The sequence below is a fragment of the Schistocerca nitens genome, chromosome 4, assembly GCF_023898315.1.
Source record: "Schistocerca nitens isolate TAMUIC-IGC-003100 chromosome 4, iqSchNite1.1, whole genome shotgun sequence".
NCBI classification, from domain to species: domain Eukaryota; kingdom Metazoa; phylum Arthropoda; class Insecta; order Orthoptera; family Acrididae; genus Schistocerca; species Schistocerca nitens.
The window spans coordinates 509,365,464-509,381,893 of record NC_064617.1 but is presented as its reverse complement, the minus strand read 5'-3'; the positions used below and the strand labels follow the sequence as shown (position 1 = coordinate 509,381,893).

The 16,430-nt window shown below is 37.9% G+C and overlaps 1 protein-coding gene across 2 annotated transcripts in view; it reads left to right on the top strand.

Moving 5' to 3' along the window:
* LOC126253007 (uncharacterized) overlaps window positions 1–16,093 on the top strand; it is a 16,886-nt gene extending 793 nt beyond the window's left edge. For both annotated transcript variants that reach the window (XM_049954058.1, XM_049954060.1), the window contains exons 2-3: window positions 2,455–2,530; window positions 15,066–16,093. In XM_049954058.1, the coding sequence (XP_049810015.1) occupies window positions 2,472–2,530; window positions 15,066–15,843 (837 nt within the window). In that variant the 5' untranslated portion in view covers window positions 2,455–2,471 and the 3' untranslated portion in view covers window positions 15,844–16,093. The remainder of the gene's footprint in view (window positions 1–2,454; window positions 2,531–15,065) is intronic.
* Window positions 16,094–16,430: the final 337 nt, after the last annotated feature.

The following is a 16,430-nucleotide window of genomic DNA, read 5'->3' as shown; positions in this document are numbered from 1 at the left end:
GTAGTTTTAAACGCATTGTAATGTGTCACACAATTTCTAAAGAGCAAGAACACTATAGTAATGGATGGCAGCTAGTCACATAGTTATTTTATGTAGTATTAAAAGTTCTTATTTTATGTAGTATTAAAAGTTCTTCTTCCTGAGTATTAATATACTAGTGGACTATCATAGTTATGTATCATGAGGAGTTACTGTGAATGTGTGTTGTTCACTTATGACATAATTAAATAATGCCGTTGCAAATATTGTTCTTGAAATGATCAGTGTCGAAATGAAGTAAGTTGTCACATCTCAATATAAACAGACCTCACAGTCAGCCAAAATGTAGATGTAAGTTTAAATAGGATAACAGATCAAGTAGGGTGATAAAAAGTTGTTAAAAGCTGCAGTCATTCTTATATGGGATAACCTGGGTTAATTGTCAGCCTCACCATATAAAAGTTTTTTCAAACTCAAGCTTTTTCGTGCAGTTATAAATATTTTGATCCAGTTAGTTTCCTGTATGACTGCAGCAGCGTTAGTTTAGAAAATGCAACATTGGGGTTTTGTTTCATCAAGTCTAATTTAATATTCCACAATACCAATGCATCAGTGTTAGCTAAATTTTCTGCAGTTACCATCCTACATCAGACTTTCTTAAAACAAGAAAGAAAATTTCCGTGTATCTGTGTCAGAGGGGGAAATTTTAAATAAAGTGCCGGAAATTTTTTCTGTGCTTTGGGGCAATTTTAAGATGTCATCTTGTGGATGATCCTACAAAGTAAACTTATTGCAAGCAAAATGTGTCAGATTAGCTGTGCATATACAAGATGTATGAATCGTACTATTATTAGCAACTACAGAAGTGAATGAAATTTCCAGTATAAGCATGAAAAGTTATGCAAAATATGGATTAAGGGGACTTGTTATTCTCTTATCCCAAACGACTAGAAGGTTGGAGTTCTGGAGGGAAATCAGTTATTCCTAACGATGAAGTGGAATTAGTGAACTCACTGAAATATGTGGCCAAATGGACCTTAACAAAACTGAAAAACACTTTTAAAATATATGTAAAAGAGTACAACATCCATACTCCTTTTGTCAGTAACAAACTAGGATAGTTGTTCCAAAACCTGAAGAACCCCATGATGTAACCACGAAGAAAGTAGAGCTCTTACAGCAGACTATAAGAGACTCAGAAATGATGTATACATGATTTGCAGCCTTGTATAATTTGGTGAAAGAGAAAATGGAGTGGGTGGTATAAAAGATGATCCAAAATCTTGATAAGACTTTCTGCCTAGTTCCATCGAAAATAAAAACAATTCGAATAAATAGGGCTTTTAAAGTATTAGGAGAGGGTAGGTAATAGTGACCATTGAAAGAATGTATTGGAGTTTCAAAGTCCTTCTTGGTTTTTGGGCCAATCAAGACAGTCGATTCACCCCCTTCATGTTAAATCCATTGATCATCTGAAACTACTCCATGGCAGTCTCTAAGTATTGCAAAGTGCTTTCTAAAGTTTAGAAACATGTAAGTTTCATTTCTGACATATTGTTTGTCACAAAGGTTTATATTATTCAGTGTTTGTTCTTTCATAATATGTTTAATAAATATCCCAATATCATATTTTGGCCGTATACATTTTGTGTTAAAATTGTAGGAGTTGGTATTAACAATATTCCACTAAATAATGCAGAAAGCAGCTCTCTGAAAATTACCCTTGAATGTCTGTGATTTGCCACATTCCATGGGATAATTTCCAAACACATTTTTATTTAGTGTTTTCTGTGAGATTTTCTCCAGCAGATATCACCCAAAGTATATTAAAAACACAAAGATACAGTTGTAGCAAGAGGTACATTTAGTCTTAAAATTTTCCCCATATACTCTAAGTATAAAGTCCGCCTCCATAGCTGAGTGGTCAGTGTGACTGATGCTGCGTGGGGAACGCGGATAAATTTCTGGTACTGCCCCTTGCTGGGAGAACTGATAAGGGGTGCACTCAATCTGATGCCACCAACTATGGGAGTTACCCAACCAATTAGAAGCAGCTCTAACAGCAAGAAACCCGACAACGGCCAGGAAAGCAGTGTGGTGACCACATACACTCCATACCACATCTGATGGTGCCATTGGCTTAACACTGTGACATGCTTGTGTTGCTATATGCCTCTTGCCTAGTCATATGTGATGGATTGCTTGCTTTTATTGCACACTAACTTCTTGACTAAGTATAATGATTGCCATGTTAACAATATCGTAAATTGTGAAGTATAGTGATTTTTCGCAAACAGAATTGTAGTTTGTAATTATTAGTGCAAATAATATTATACTGTGTAGTTATAATCTGGAGCCTGAAGTAATAGTTCAGTTGCAGATGAGAGTTGACTTAGCATGTAGTATATTATTCTTTTATTCTGAGGCTTTTTTCATGGCATACATTAAAATGTTTAAATTCTAATTAATTTGCAGCCTATGAAGTTCAGGACATGGCGGGTGACTTATCACTACCAGACAGCCTAGAAAAGTTGGAGATTGACATTAAAAGGTACACTCTATTCTGTAAATTTCTTGTTACATCCATGTCTGCAAGAAAATTGTGTATTTTGCCTCCTTGTTCCATGTCAAAGTTTGTGTTGAATTTAATATACAAGTTGTCCCATATTTTGTGTCAGATAACTTTTTATATTTCACACATTTTTAGTAGGAGTCTGTAATAGATACATCTTCCATCTAGATAACTTCGTAGTCCTATTAGTTTGTGACACAAATCTTACAGGAAAGCTATTTTGGACTAGTGTTATGCTAGAAACCCGAACCTCTAGGCTCCAAAAGCAAAAATCTTGCTTGTGGCGACAGACTTATGTGGTGTAGCCCAGGATTTAGGTTAGGCTGGAATGTGATTTGGTTGAGAGCTTGTGAAGGTGAAATAAAGATTATGATAACATACAAATTTCGGGTCGACAGAAGCGTCCGATCCCACGCGTCGGCTTTGACCCATGACGTAAGGGTGTTGTCGTGTGTGACGTCATGACGGCGCGGAGTTTGGTTTGAGTGTGGCTGTCTCCAGTTCTGTTTTATCTTATTTTATTTACTTTTCTCATCTGTTCGTTCCATCTCGTGAGATTTTTTTTAAATTTAAAAACACTTATTACTTATTTTAATTATCTGTTTCCTCCAATTTCTGTTTTAGTTTATTATATTTATCTTTCTGATCTGTTAGTTCTATACCGTGAGATTTTTTTTAAAAAAAAAGACAAAAAAAACTAATCAGCTACTGAAGCATCTTTATCTTCTATGGGTTGCAAGGGTTACGACCCCTGGGGAGGTGGGTGGGTATTCATGCGTGGCTGTCTTCACTTACACGTTTTAGATACGCAAGGCGTCTAAATTTGTTTATATTTAGTTTGCCCCCAACCCAAAACACCCCATTTCCCGCGCTTGTCCCGTTAGTGTCAATAGGCTTCTTGTGGAAAGTGTGTGTGTTCGTTTTTGTTTCCGCCATATTTGTGACGTCATGGGTCAAAGCAGACGGGCGGGATCGGACGCTTCCGTATTTCCCAAATTTCTTATGTAGCCTGATGTCTGTGTTTGCGCATATGTAACATACTTTTCATTACAAAAACAAAAATTGCAAAAAAAATTCAGAAAATTTAAACTATACAATGGAGAAGTCTGTAATGAGTATTTTGGTGCCTCTTATCACCCATAAACTATGTAAGTGTTAAAATGTTTTTCACATTTGTAGTTCATATTAGGGCAATTGCTTACTGATTGGTGTACTGATTTCCATCTTACTATCTCAGATTCTGTTCAGATCCTCTACATAAATACCTATGCATGTTATGTGTAGGCAGACATTGGGTCGACAGAAGTGTCCGATCCCACGCGTCGGCTTTGACCCGTGACGTAAGGGTGTTGTGTGTGATGTCATGACGGCACGGAGTTTTGATTGTGAGTGTGGCGTGTTTGTAGGTGTCGTCATGTTGTGGTTTGTTGTGCTCTCTGGTGCTATGTTCACGGTTTTCGTTTGTGTGGTATAATGGGCTCAGTTTGCTTTTGCTCATTATCCAGAATTGTTAGTGTCGGCTGTGTTTGTAGTGGAATTCGTTTCAGTGAGTTAACGATTTTGTGTGAAGGTTAATTTAGTGTTGTTCGCTGTACGTCGTGTGGTAATTTTAGTAAAATTAATCGGTTGTTGTTTTTGTTCAGGAATGGATATGACGGATAAAATTAACAGTACACAGGTTAAGGGAAGTGTTCGATCCCAATGTGTGGCTGTGTATGTTGGTATTGGTATCGGGAGACTTTTTGAGCTATATTGGCCAAGGGACGTGTTTGCTCCTCATTTGTGGGATCGGGAGCTGCTGTTGAGCTATATAGGTCAAGGGAAGTCTCAGATTCCAGATGATATTGTATTTCGAGGTATTTGGGGAGTTCTGTGATGTCTGTTTTTTCGTATTTTTGTGTGGTTTTGTATGGGGGTGGGTGTGTAAATTTGTTTATTTTTAGTTTGGCCCCCACCCAAATACACCCCATTTCCCGCGCTTGTCCCGTTAGTGTCATTAGGCTTTTTGTGGAAAGTGTGTGTGTTTGTTTTTCGATGTATTTTCGTCCTCATAATGTGTACATAACAACTTTATATGCGCCATATTGGAATCGTGGTTTATGGTCGTTTCTGCCATATTTGTGACGTCATGGGTCAAAGCAGACGGGTGGGATCGGACGCTTCCGTATTTCCCAGACATTCTTAGTTTGAGATGTGTATTGCTTGTTTTTCCAGGAGCCCCTTAAGTCAATGCTGATGAATTTTTTGTAAAGAATGTGCAAAACTTTTTATCATTTTTGAGTTGATGTCTTTCATTGAACAACGAACCTACATCCCTGAGAAGTTGTTCACTACTTACATAGTTCACATAGTATAAGGTATATAAGTTTCAAGATTTTTTATGTAGACTTTACTGCACCAGGGGCTCTCTGTCGTCAAGAAACTTCGTTGTAACGAAATTCAGAGTTCAGGTGTGTTATTTCATAAAGTAAATCTCATAAAAATGTCTGTTTTTGTTGTATCTGTTTCTCTGTTGTGTGTGTAAAATTTGCCTTTACGAGTGGATGACTCTTGACATAAATGGAGGCAAAGTTTATTCCAGAGAATTGTCTCTCAATATTTAGACAGCTTGAACTTGTATCTAAAAAGGCCACCCATTCTCCAGTTCATTCAACATTCATTTTAAAAACCCGGTTTTTATGCGTAATATATCTTAGTTTTGTTTTAGTGAGTTATGCAAAAAAATTATATTTATTAATCCCTCCAGAAATTTCCATTGTTTTTACACAAAAATTATGTAAAGATAGTTGTGCAGAATTTCATTGTTGTAGGCATTGTGCTGTTTCATAATTATAAAAGACATTAAACACCATAGGAAAGTCCATTTTTACACAACTTATTTGAAAAATTGAGTACCTAATTTTGAGCTAACATGTTAACTCAGCACAAGTTCATTGTAAGCAAGGGTTTGTTCCCAATCTTGGAGCTCTTTTTGAGCGTCTTCTTTGTTGGTTCAGGATGGATTTGTCACTGCCATTCTGAAGGAAATGGAACCCCTCTCCCCAAGCCACAAGGGGACCCATCCTGATATCCAGGCAAGTGCAACCACAGGTGGGGCACATTTCTGAGAGAACCCAAGCCTTACTGTGAGCTGCTTAGCCAATATTCCCAAACCTCAGTTGGATTGTCTAACAACTCACGACCTGGAATTCTGTGCACAAAGCATCCATTTAGCATTGTTATAACAGATTGTTTTAAAATGCTTTCTTGTATGAATGTGTGTGTGTGTGTGTGTGTGTGTGTGTGTGTGTGTGTGTGTGTGTGTGTGTGTGTGTATTTCTTGCAACAGGCTTTTTGTTGACATGTCTGAAACTCAATATTCGCCTTTACTGGGAGTGGCATTCTATTCTTTTCATAATATAGCTGTTGACTTGATGAATTTCTTCTAAGTAAGTAACTGTAGGTTTCTCTTAAAATTCAAAAGTTTACAAAACAATAGTACTTAATTGAAGTGGTAAATGAGGTACTGTGCCGTATTTACTCGAATCTAAGCCGCACCTGAAAAATGAGACTTGAAATCAAGGAAAAAAAAAATTTCCCGAATCTAAGCCGCACCTGAAATTTGAGACTCGAAATTCAAGAGGAGATAAAAGTTTTAGGCTGCACCTCCAAATCGAAACAAAGTTGGTCCATTTTAATATGAGACACAATTTAGGTCGAATGAATGACGATACAACTACAGTAATTTGGTTCGAGTCGTAAGCTTAACAGTTAAGCTTTACAAGGTAGCCATTGCTATGCGTCAGGCGCTCCGTCCGTATTGATACGGGTACCCTTCCTTTTTCACGTGCTTCGTCTGGTTTGAATTGATTGCTTATTTTTCTTTGATCTGATAAGGGCCATTTTCTTTGTTATAGGTGTTAACGTCGCTCTAAGCTGAAAATGCATTACTGTACTGTGCCATGCATTGTTTGTCGCATTCTGATAGTGTGTGTTCACGGCCTGTCGCCGCTCGCGGCATGGCTTGCTTTTCTGCGCGCTACCGCCGCTTTTTTAGTTGTCTCATTAGCAAAACAATGGCAAGAGACTGCTGTTTGTTGTTACTTACACTGCTGCTTTCTTTGATAATGATCAACAAGAACCAAATAATAGACTGCATATGATAGAAGATGTTCTGGACGAGAGTTCAGCGAAAATTTTTCGCCGTTTGAAAAACTTTCAGACGCCGCTTTAGTACACATTACATTCTGCACAGAAATTAGTCATCTTAGATTTAAATATCTAGTCAATTGCCGTATTGCCGTGCTTCATTTCTGACTGTATCACTATTAGCCAGAAGAATAATACAAATATAAACATGACATGCTATGTTTATTCTTCCACGTTTGCTGTTGTCTCACTCTAGTTTCGTAGTTTATTTGGCAGATAGGATTTAAATGAGATAGCAGCAAACACGAAAGAATACATCGCAAAATGTTTATATTCGTATTATTCTTATGGTGAAGAGAATACTGCATGTGATTCACAATTGATAAAAGTTCCTATTAGCAACCATCTCTTCCCACAGGTAGAAAAAAATTCAGAACATAGAGTTAGCCATTTGACAAAAACCCCAAACAGTTTTGCCAGTCGGATTTTCGTAGTACATTGAAATGCTGCTACATTCGAAGATGAACAATACGGAATTTGTATTTACTTCGTTGTTTCATTGGATAATGTATGAAAATGCAGTGGTTGAAACTCGGGGCGGAGAAAAAAGCTCGTCTTCCACCTTTTTTTTTTTTAAATTTATTTACTGATGCAGCGGTTTTGGCGCCAGTATTTATCTTTGTGCCTGCAAAGCAAGCCAGAGTAGCGCTACATATTTTCGACAGCAGAAGTTAGTTGTGGCGGCACCTACCAACATTTTTCAGAACTTCCGCTTACTTTGCACTCGATTCTAAGCCGCATGCAGTTTTTTGGATTACAAAAACCGGAAAAAAAGTGCGGCTTAGATTCGAGTAAATACGGTAATTTGGAAATATGGAACAAGCTTACATCCAATGTGCCAGTTAGGACAACTTGATTTTGGATCTTGCTTTCATACACTTGTGTTAGTGAACTACTGATGTAAAAGTACAGCTTTCTCACAGATAGAAGAAATGGCTAATGGTACAGAGCAGCAGGAGTGTGTTAATTCAAAAATGGACTGTCTATTATGAAAGGCACTCTGTGATTGAAAAGCTCCATGGCTGTTCATTTAAATTTCCATGAACATATCTTTAGTAAAATTGAGATAGATTTGTAATCTCACTTGCTTTGTGCTTCATTCATAAGATCTCACTGCACTGTCATTCACATGCATGGTGTTATCAGATAGTAGTCTGATGATAATCATAGGCGGAGCTCCAAGTGCTGCAGCTTAAAAAGATGTGCAGATCAGTCACAATTGCAGACGGTAAGATGATGCAAGTTTGGCACCCTCTGATGGTGTGTGTAGGGCCACCTAGTGGCATTTGGTGAGCCTTCTGTAGCAGTGACTTGCACTGGCAGACTTAAATGTTTCTTCTGCCGAGTTGAGAGCAGTGCGCACCATAGCAGGATGCAGTCAGTGAAGCCACTGTCAATGCCACGCTATTTGCTCCTGAAAGCAAAATTTTACAGATTCCATCAAGTAACTAATAGAGATCAAACAACCTACAGCAGAGCCTCTGATGACAGTTACTTCAGGAAATTACTATGTGTGAACAGGGTTGCCACAGGTTCTGGAAATAGGGAATTTCAAATGTGTCGGGGAAATTTGGAAAAAAGAAACGCTGGAAAAATTTCGTTTTTGTCTCAGTAGATGAAATGGTTTGTTTACTGAGATGTCGTGCATAGTCACTGGTTATGTGTAGCTGCGCACATGTGCCGCTTCCCTGCTCCCTCATTACTACTGCTTCTCCCCTTCCTACCACTCCCCTCAGTTTGCATCAGTGTTGCCACCACTTTTTGACGCTGGCCTATCAGCCGCTGACGAGAGGCAGGGAGGCGTGAGGATTGGTTTGTTTGGATCTGATTCTCAGAGGCTGTAGACGCAGCGGCCGGAGAGGGCGGTTGTATGTACTTGAGTTGTGTGTAAGTGATTGTGTGAATGTGCATGTGCTCTCAATTTCTGACAAGGGCTATAGCCGAAAATTTAGTTGTGAGAGTGTGATTGTCTTTTCTACGTGCGTGTCTGCTGCTCAGCACCCATCTTCATGGTGAGTTGCTACCTATCCTCATTATTATTGATTGTCAGAGTATTTGCGCAAGTTACCTGTTGCATGGATTGATCACTACAATTCCATTTAACTAACATGCTGTCTCTGACTCCTGAATAGCTGGTTACACAATTGGATTTCTGTGGCAGATCCAAACCGTAGGCAATTTCTGCAGGTATCTAATGGATGGGGCCTGCTAATTTGAAGCCCTTTGTTTCCCACTAATGTAAAGGTCCTGCCCATCAGATTTAGACTCGCTGAACTGCCAGCAGGCCGGGTCTGTCTGTATGTGGCCTAATGCAGTGGATTTTCGTAATTTATCCATGGACCAAGGACTGCAGTGTTCCTCAGCAGGCCAGAGGCCACAGGCGATGGATTTAGGAAACTGCTACTGTTCACTGCAAATACGTTGTGCACTGCGGCATTTTTTAGACATTTTTTGTATTCTAGTACATTTTGGAACTATGAAAGTAGTTTATATATTAGAAAGTATGGACGATAAGAAGAAGAAAATTGTGGCAGTCGCTGGCAGTTTGTACACTATGTAGTCAAATATTTCTCAAAAGAAAACTCACATTATCTGTAAAATAATAGATATAACACAGTGGGTAATAACTGACAATAATGAATGTTGCAGAACCAACATTTTATTGGTAGTCAACTATATTGTTGGTTTACACCTTATACATTTCTTTCAAGAGGCCTATTTCTTTCTGAGGTTATTTCTGAAATCAGTGAAGGTATTTTAATGTCTTGCAACTCCAAGGAAGTGCATATTTTTGTCACCAAATTGGTTTTTTTTATTGAAACAAAATTACTTCAGTGGTCTTGATGAAACACACATACCATTTGACTTGCTTTCTCCAGCTAAAAACAGTTCACTACAAAAGATGTTTATGTCAGTACTTAAGATTTTTGCTCACATTAGAGAATACCATCTGCTTACAAGTTTTATTCAGATATTTTCACATTTGGCTCTATTGTTTCTTGTAATGTAGCTGCAACTTAACATTTTTATTTAACCTTGAGATCTCAAAATTTGTTAGGGAAAAATGCTAAAACTTGTCTGGAAATTGGGGAAATATCAGGGAATGGCAATCAGGGAAGCTTGTGGCAACCATGGTGAACTTCAAACCCTTTTTCGTTACAGTGAGATTTATATAGTGAGTGCCCCTACCGCAGCAAAACTCGTAAAACTTTTGTACTTTATACTACCAAGAAAATTGAATTAGTGTATCAACTCTTAGGGACAAAGTTTCTCTATTTGAAGAGATAAGCAACCTCAAAAATGACAGCTTTTGCATTCTCATCACAAAATCTCAGCATCTTTGACATAAGGGTGTCAAGCACTGCATATTGAGAGGTTAGAATCTGTGGAATTATTTTTTATATGCAGAGGTATTTGACACCAAATATGAACGATCTGAGGGGGTAAGATTGGGATGATTTCTAAAAGTGGTTCGCTTGACTCGGAATGACCCATTACCACATGTAGTGGACTGTGGAGAGACTAAAGGATTAGTTGCAGCTCGTAGTGCTATACCTCAGAGTATATTCTTAAAATAGTTACGAAAAAGCATTGTAATTTTGAAACAGTGATACGATTAAAGACAGTCAAATACTATACAGTGTTAACAAGATGAACTGTCTGGAAAACTCAGGATTCTAAAGGACTCGTGTAATTCTGAAACTCCCTTTGGAGATTTTAACTGTTTGTTGACTGACACAGTCAGTGTGTCACAAATTATTTGCAGAGAGTCTGGTTTAGGGAACAGAACGAATTGCTCCAGTTTTTGTTGCTCATTCACAGCTGCCTGTGGCCTATTCACATACCCGTAGTGTATTCCGTATTAACCATGGATTCTCAGGCTGCCAAGCCCACTTTCCATTGTGCAGTTTGTGATTTACTCATCCCAGAAGTATTTCTACATTTCTAATTGAGAAATAGGTGTATTTTTGAACACTATTTTGCTGGTCAACAGTTATTTCTGGCCTCTTTCTTACAATTAGTTCTTTGTCAAATTTGTTGATGGCTTCATTCAAATTAACCAGTTGTTCCGTGAATAATCTTTTCAATCATGGTCTATTATTATTTAGGTCTGTTTATATTACATTGCAATAATTGCAGTTTGGAGCTTGTTCCTGTGAGTTTTCATCATAAACTGAAAATTGTCTCAGTGATCTTAGTGCAGCATGGAACAGTGACAGAGAATAGTGAGAGACAAAAGTAACAGTGAGCTTGCAAAAGATTGCTGGAAAAACACAGTCTCACACATCATTGATATCCTTGTAAATTAACTGTTTTTTTATTCATGTGTTGATGGAAAGTCACAGAATTCTTCACCAGTGTATGCAGAACACGTGTCCTGTAGATGGTTCTCTCTCTCTCTCTCTCTCTCTCTCTCTCTCTCTCTCTCTCCAATTTAAACTAGTACATCAATCAGAATTGGGAAACAGTTTCTACAGCAAAATTACAGGGGTCATTCAAATATAAATGGAACTTTAGTTCACTTAGTGATATGAGCAGCATTGTGTGCTGCGTAATTGCTTATGGGACGATGACTGGCGAAGCCATACACACGGCCAATACATGCAAGTCCGCCATTTCAGTTTTGCTAGGAGTTAATATGGTGTACCATTGTCTGTTGTGCAGCACATTTTCTTTGTTTTCTTGACCATGAAGGTGTGAAATAGTGACATTTTGAGGAGACTCCACATAATATTTGGAGTACAACTAAATTGTATGCTTGGGTCTAGAGGTTTTGACATGATTGTGATAAAGTGGAAAGTCAGTCACAAACAGTGCCCGGTAACCAGTGTCAGTGAAAATAATAGTCAAGCTTTGTGTGAGCCTATGGTAGGTGATCATCACATTACTGTTGTTTAGTTCACACCACAGTTGAGGACAAGTGATGGAAGTGTCCATACAATTTATCAGACATGTAAAAAAAATATTGGCAAGGTGGGTTTTATGTTTTCTTACAGAGAGATAACAGAATGTGCAGATAGACATCAGTCAAAAACTAAAGAGGCTTCTCTGAGCAGTATCGCGATCTGCGACTAAACAGCATTCCATCACTATACTTCATAGAACAAGTGCAAAATGGAGGAAAGTTGGAGACAGGGTAGTGATCAACAAGAAGACTAGATTGTCACCAAGAAAAGTTTTGCTAACTATATTTTGGGACCGACTCCCTACATGGGCAAAAGACTGTGAATGCAGTTTATTTCAGCAAGCTGCTGGATGATGCCTTACTGCTTACCACTACCAACAATGCTGGTGACAGACTCATGTTGTGGTCTTCCTTCAAGACAAGACACTTTTGAAAACTCATTGTGATCAACTGATGGACCTTTTGAACACCAACCTTACAGGTCGACTTGTTCCCTTGTAACAGTCACTTGTATGGTCCACTGACAAAGGGATTAGGATGGGAGTGGTCTGAAGACGTGCTGCATCCAAACAGTAGGTGCGCAATTTACTAGTGTGGCAGTTAACTTCTAGCTTTCATGAAGGAATCAGAAAGCTTCCTGTCCAATGAAGAAAATGTATTTGTCATCTGAAACTATATAGAAAAGAAGGTCCTTAAATCACCAATAAAGCTATGTTAAGATATTCTGTTATATATTTGTGGAAACCTCACACCAGCCACTAAGACTTTGAACAGTGTTGATCATAAAGTTTTATTTGCTATTGTTGCAGAATATTTGAAGTGGAATCTTGTACATCAGAGATATACACAATATATTCAGAACCATACCAGTGTGAAGAACTCTTAATTTTTGATGTTGTGGTCCTGTTTTTGTTCTAAGTTTCGTTCTATCAGGCAATTGAACAGTTTGTATCCCACATAAATGTCAGTGGCAAACATTCGGCATATCAAGAAGTTCATTGAGAGAGCAAAGTAGGACAGATTTGAGCTTATAGTGCAAGTGCTGTAAAGTTACCCAGTGATCCACGACTGCTAGCTAAACTCTTAACATAAGTGTCATCTGATGTAGAACTGTGTGCCCAGTAATTTCAATCCAATAGTCTTTAGTTCTGTTTTCACACACTACCATCATTGGTTTTGACAACTGCAGTGGGAAGTGAAACATAAGCTTACATGGCTGGAAATGTCACACTTACTAATTTATTCTGTTCTGTTATGCCATGGTCCATAGATTTCTTGTTGAAACCCAATGTTTCAGGTCCAGCTGTGGACAACATCTTCAAGAGGGATTTTAGCTTTTCAAAAGTTTGATGCACACCCTGGGTTGCTTCTGACAGAAGTAAAATTCCATTTCCCCATGCTCTGGGCAGAGGCATGACATGATATTTTGAAAACACTATCGCATTTGGCCACTGTCAGTTGCTGTCATCCATTGTTGCTCTAATCCCATGCGAGAATTCAGATACCATTTAATTTATCACCCCTCTCCTTCTTGTTAGAAGTTATTGGTGTGCTTTGTAATCTTTCTGGCCTCTCTGTACAGTCTTTCATAGTATTGTTCAAGGCTGCCAGTACTAATCGGCTGCAAAGCATGTTCCACAACAGTTGGTCTGCTCCCCTTCTACAGTTGCCCTTGTGTTCTTGTGGACGTCTTTTGACCATTCTTTTAGTAATATCAACATGCACACCTCAGCTACACAATATCCTGTAAATTCGTGCATTTTTCAATAGTTTGCCAGCATCCTTAGTTGACTTTAGGGGGGTTTCTGTATGTTTTGGGAGGTTTGTAGATTATACTAATATTCCACTTCAACTACATCTGAATGGAGGAAAAACTGGAAATTTTTCAGACCCTTGTACATCACTATGATCTTTCTTTTGTGGCTGTCTTAATTATCTATTTGTTTCTGTGGATGAATACCATTTGCTAGGCATTTAATTGTGAATTGAAGAGTAATTGTATAGATGCGGATATTTAGTATTCAGCAATACATGAGTGAGATATTCCAATACCACATTGAGCAGTGTCTAAATGCCAGATTGTTTATCAGCTGTGGCCCTATCTGTCAACAATAAATTATGTAGTGGTTACTGGGATGAACTTGGCAGATTATCATATTATTCTATGAGGAAGCATATGTTGACAGTGCCTTGTTGACAGAAGAAGAAATTAACTAGACTATCTACCATTTATACACTACTTGCACTTTTATCAATTTAGCTGAATGTTTAGTATCTGGTAATGAGAGATCTGTGCTTGCCAAGAGGAGAAATTTTGCCATTACCCTGAGAGTTGTGCCATCAGAGGAAATTACAGCCAGTGTGGGAACAGTTGTAATAGTTAAAGAAATTTAGTTTGTTGGGTGAGTGATGAAAATGAGGTGCCACCAAAGTGTACAGTCTTTCTGCCTTACTTAAGCAGCATTCCTGGAAGGACTGGTTGTATTCTTGAAAACATGAAGTGAAATGTATTTCATAGAAACATGATGTGAAACTTATTTCACAGCCACTGTCTAAGGTTACTGCCATTTTAGGGTCTGTAGAGGATGATCTTGGTTTGCTTAAGGCGAGCAACCGGTGTATGCATTTCAGTTGTGGCCTGTCATCAAACCATCGAGGCCATGGTGGACGTATGTATTGTGTGTAAGCATCACAGACACTTATAATGGCAGAGCAAATCTGCTATTGCAGAATATTACCTTGTTACCTTGGCAAGAGTCTTCATGTGGAATATAACACTACAGGGAATCTGGCATGCACTTCAAACTATTCTGCTGATGATATTAATTAAGCAGTTAATATTAAAGTAGCAAGTGTACTTATAAACTGAGATGGAAGTTGTCACTTAAATTGTGCTTGGAATTGTGCTCTCCCCCTGGTCAAAAAAAAGAACAGATTTACTGCTACCTCACCTGTTGTGTGTGTGTGTGTGTGTGTGTGTGTGTGTGTGTGTAAGCATGTACCCAGTATATCGAAGTTTGCAATTCCTTTGCACAGCATTCTCTTGTTGCTTTGAAAATGATATGGTTTGCAGTTGTTGAAGTATCATCGGCAGTTGCCAGAAATGTTCAGAGGGTGAATTCCTGTTAGTTGTTCAAACATTTTATGCACATAGAAAGAAAGTCGGGTATCACATTTATTGTGCTGGTGCATTCCTATTCCATATATGCAGATTGAGTGATTGCAAACCATATATTTGTGCTGTATAGATCCTTTTGTTAGAACAATGTTAGTGATTTACACCATTGCATTTCTCTCTGTCTAATAACTTTTTGCAATTGCAGTAATTTTGAAGAAGGTAACATGAGGTTCTCAATTAGTTGTTTGTGAGAAAGTTCTTTTAAACAGAATTTGCATTCACAAAACAGTTTTCATTTTCAGGGTCACAGAGAGGAATTCTCTCTCTACATCAAATCCATTCAGTCAAAAGACTGTTATTACTGTTGATGAAAGAGCTTTGCTGAAATCTCTTAGTCTTTCTGGAGAGAAGTGTGTAAGTACCTCATGTAAGTGTAATACACAAAAACATAAATCTCATAAAAATGGAAAGCTGGAAGGAAATCTGAGATCATCTACGTTTAAGCGAAGCATTGTTCGCAAGAGCAGATTGAATTTCTTGACTGGATCATCTGTATGCAAACGAAAAAACCGACATAATAGTATCCTGAGAGATCCAGTTTTACACTTACCGAGTTTTTCACCTTTGAAACCAGCAAGGTTTTCTGTGATGGAAGTGAGGCTCAGAAATGTCACCCAGTTCAGAGTTACTGAATTAATTATAAGCCCAGAAATATCAGGTGTAGTACCATTTGGAAATAATGTCACTCCCAGTGATTTCAAATCTCTGTTCCTAAAATGTGAAAACTCCAATGAAGAAACAAAGGACTATGATACAGTGAACTTTCAGAATCTTCAGGCTGGCACTTCATTATTGACAATAACAGATGATGATGATGATGATGAAAGCAAAAGCACTAAAACAACTTCAAAATCCTCACCAAATCGTGGCACTCAAGGACAAACTTGTTCACAGCAAGCTCTCATGTCGACTCCAACAAATTGTGATGATGTAACTATTGATGAACTGGCAAGTTATTTTGACGTTTTTGTGCATATCCCAAAGAAGATGTCTCACATGGCTGAAATGATGTATATTTAAGTGTCCAGGTTTAAGAAATGTTTATTTTATAGCTGCTTTAATTTATCTACTGTTGCCCTTTTTGCCTCCCTTTCTTTCAGTGATAAATTTTTGTACCCTTTGTGAAAAATAATTTGTTGTTTAAGAAATTCTTTAAACTATCTCAGGTATGATGAGAGATTATTGTGCATTAAATATTGTCACGCTAACATTCATTAGTCATGTAGGAGTAATGTCTGTTAAACTTGGCTGTAATGTGAGACATGGAAAAATAAATTGTATGATATGTTTTGCTGTTACTTTTTCTGCTGTTCTGTATACAGAAAATTTATACCTTACCTTCCATAAAGACCCATTATATCTGACACCATTGCAACAAAGTAATGGCAACCTGCAATTTCCTGAGAATGTTGTGTGACATTAAACCACTACCAGTATGTTGCGCCATGGTAATTTAAGGCGCTGAAAGAAAGAGAATGATATATCATTCATAATATCTCTTAAAACTGAATTCAGAGTGTTATCTTTTTGGTGATAATACAGCACACTGGCCCGGAGACTTAAAAATAGCCTGTTCTGTGGAAGATAGACTGTCACAGTGTATGTAA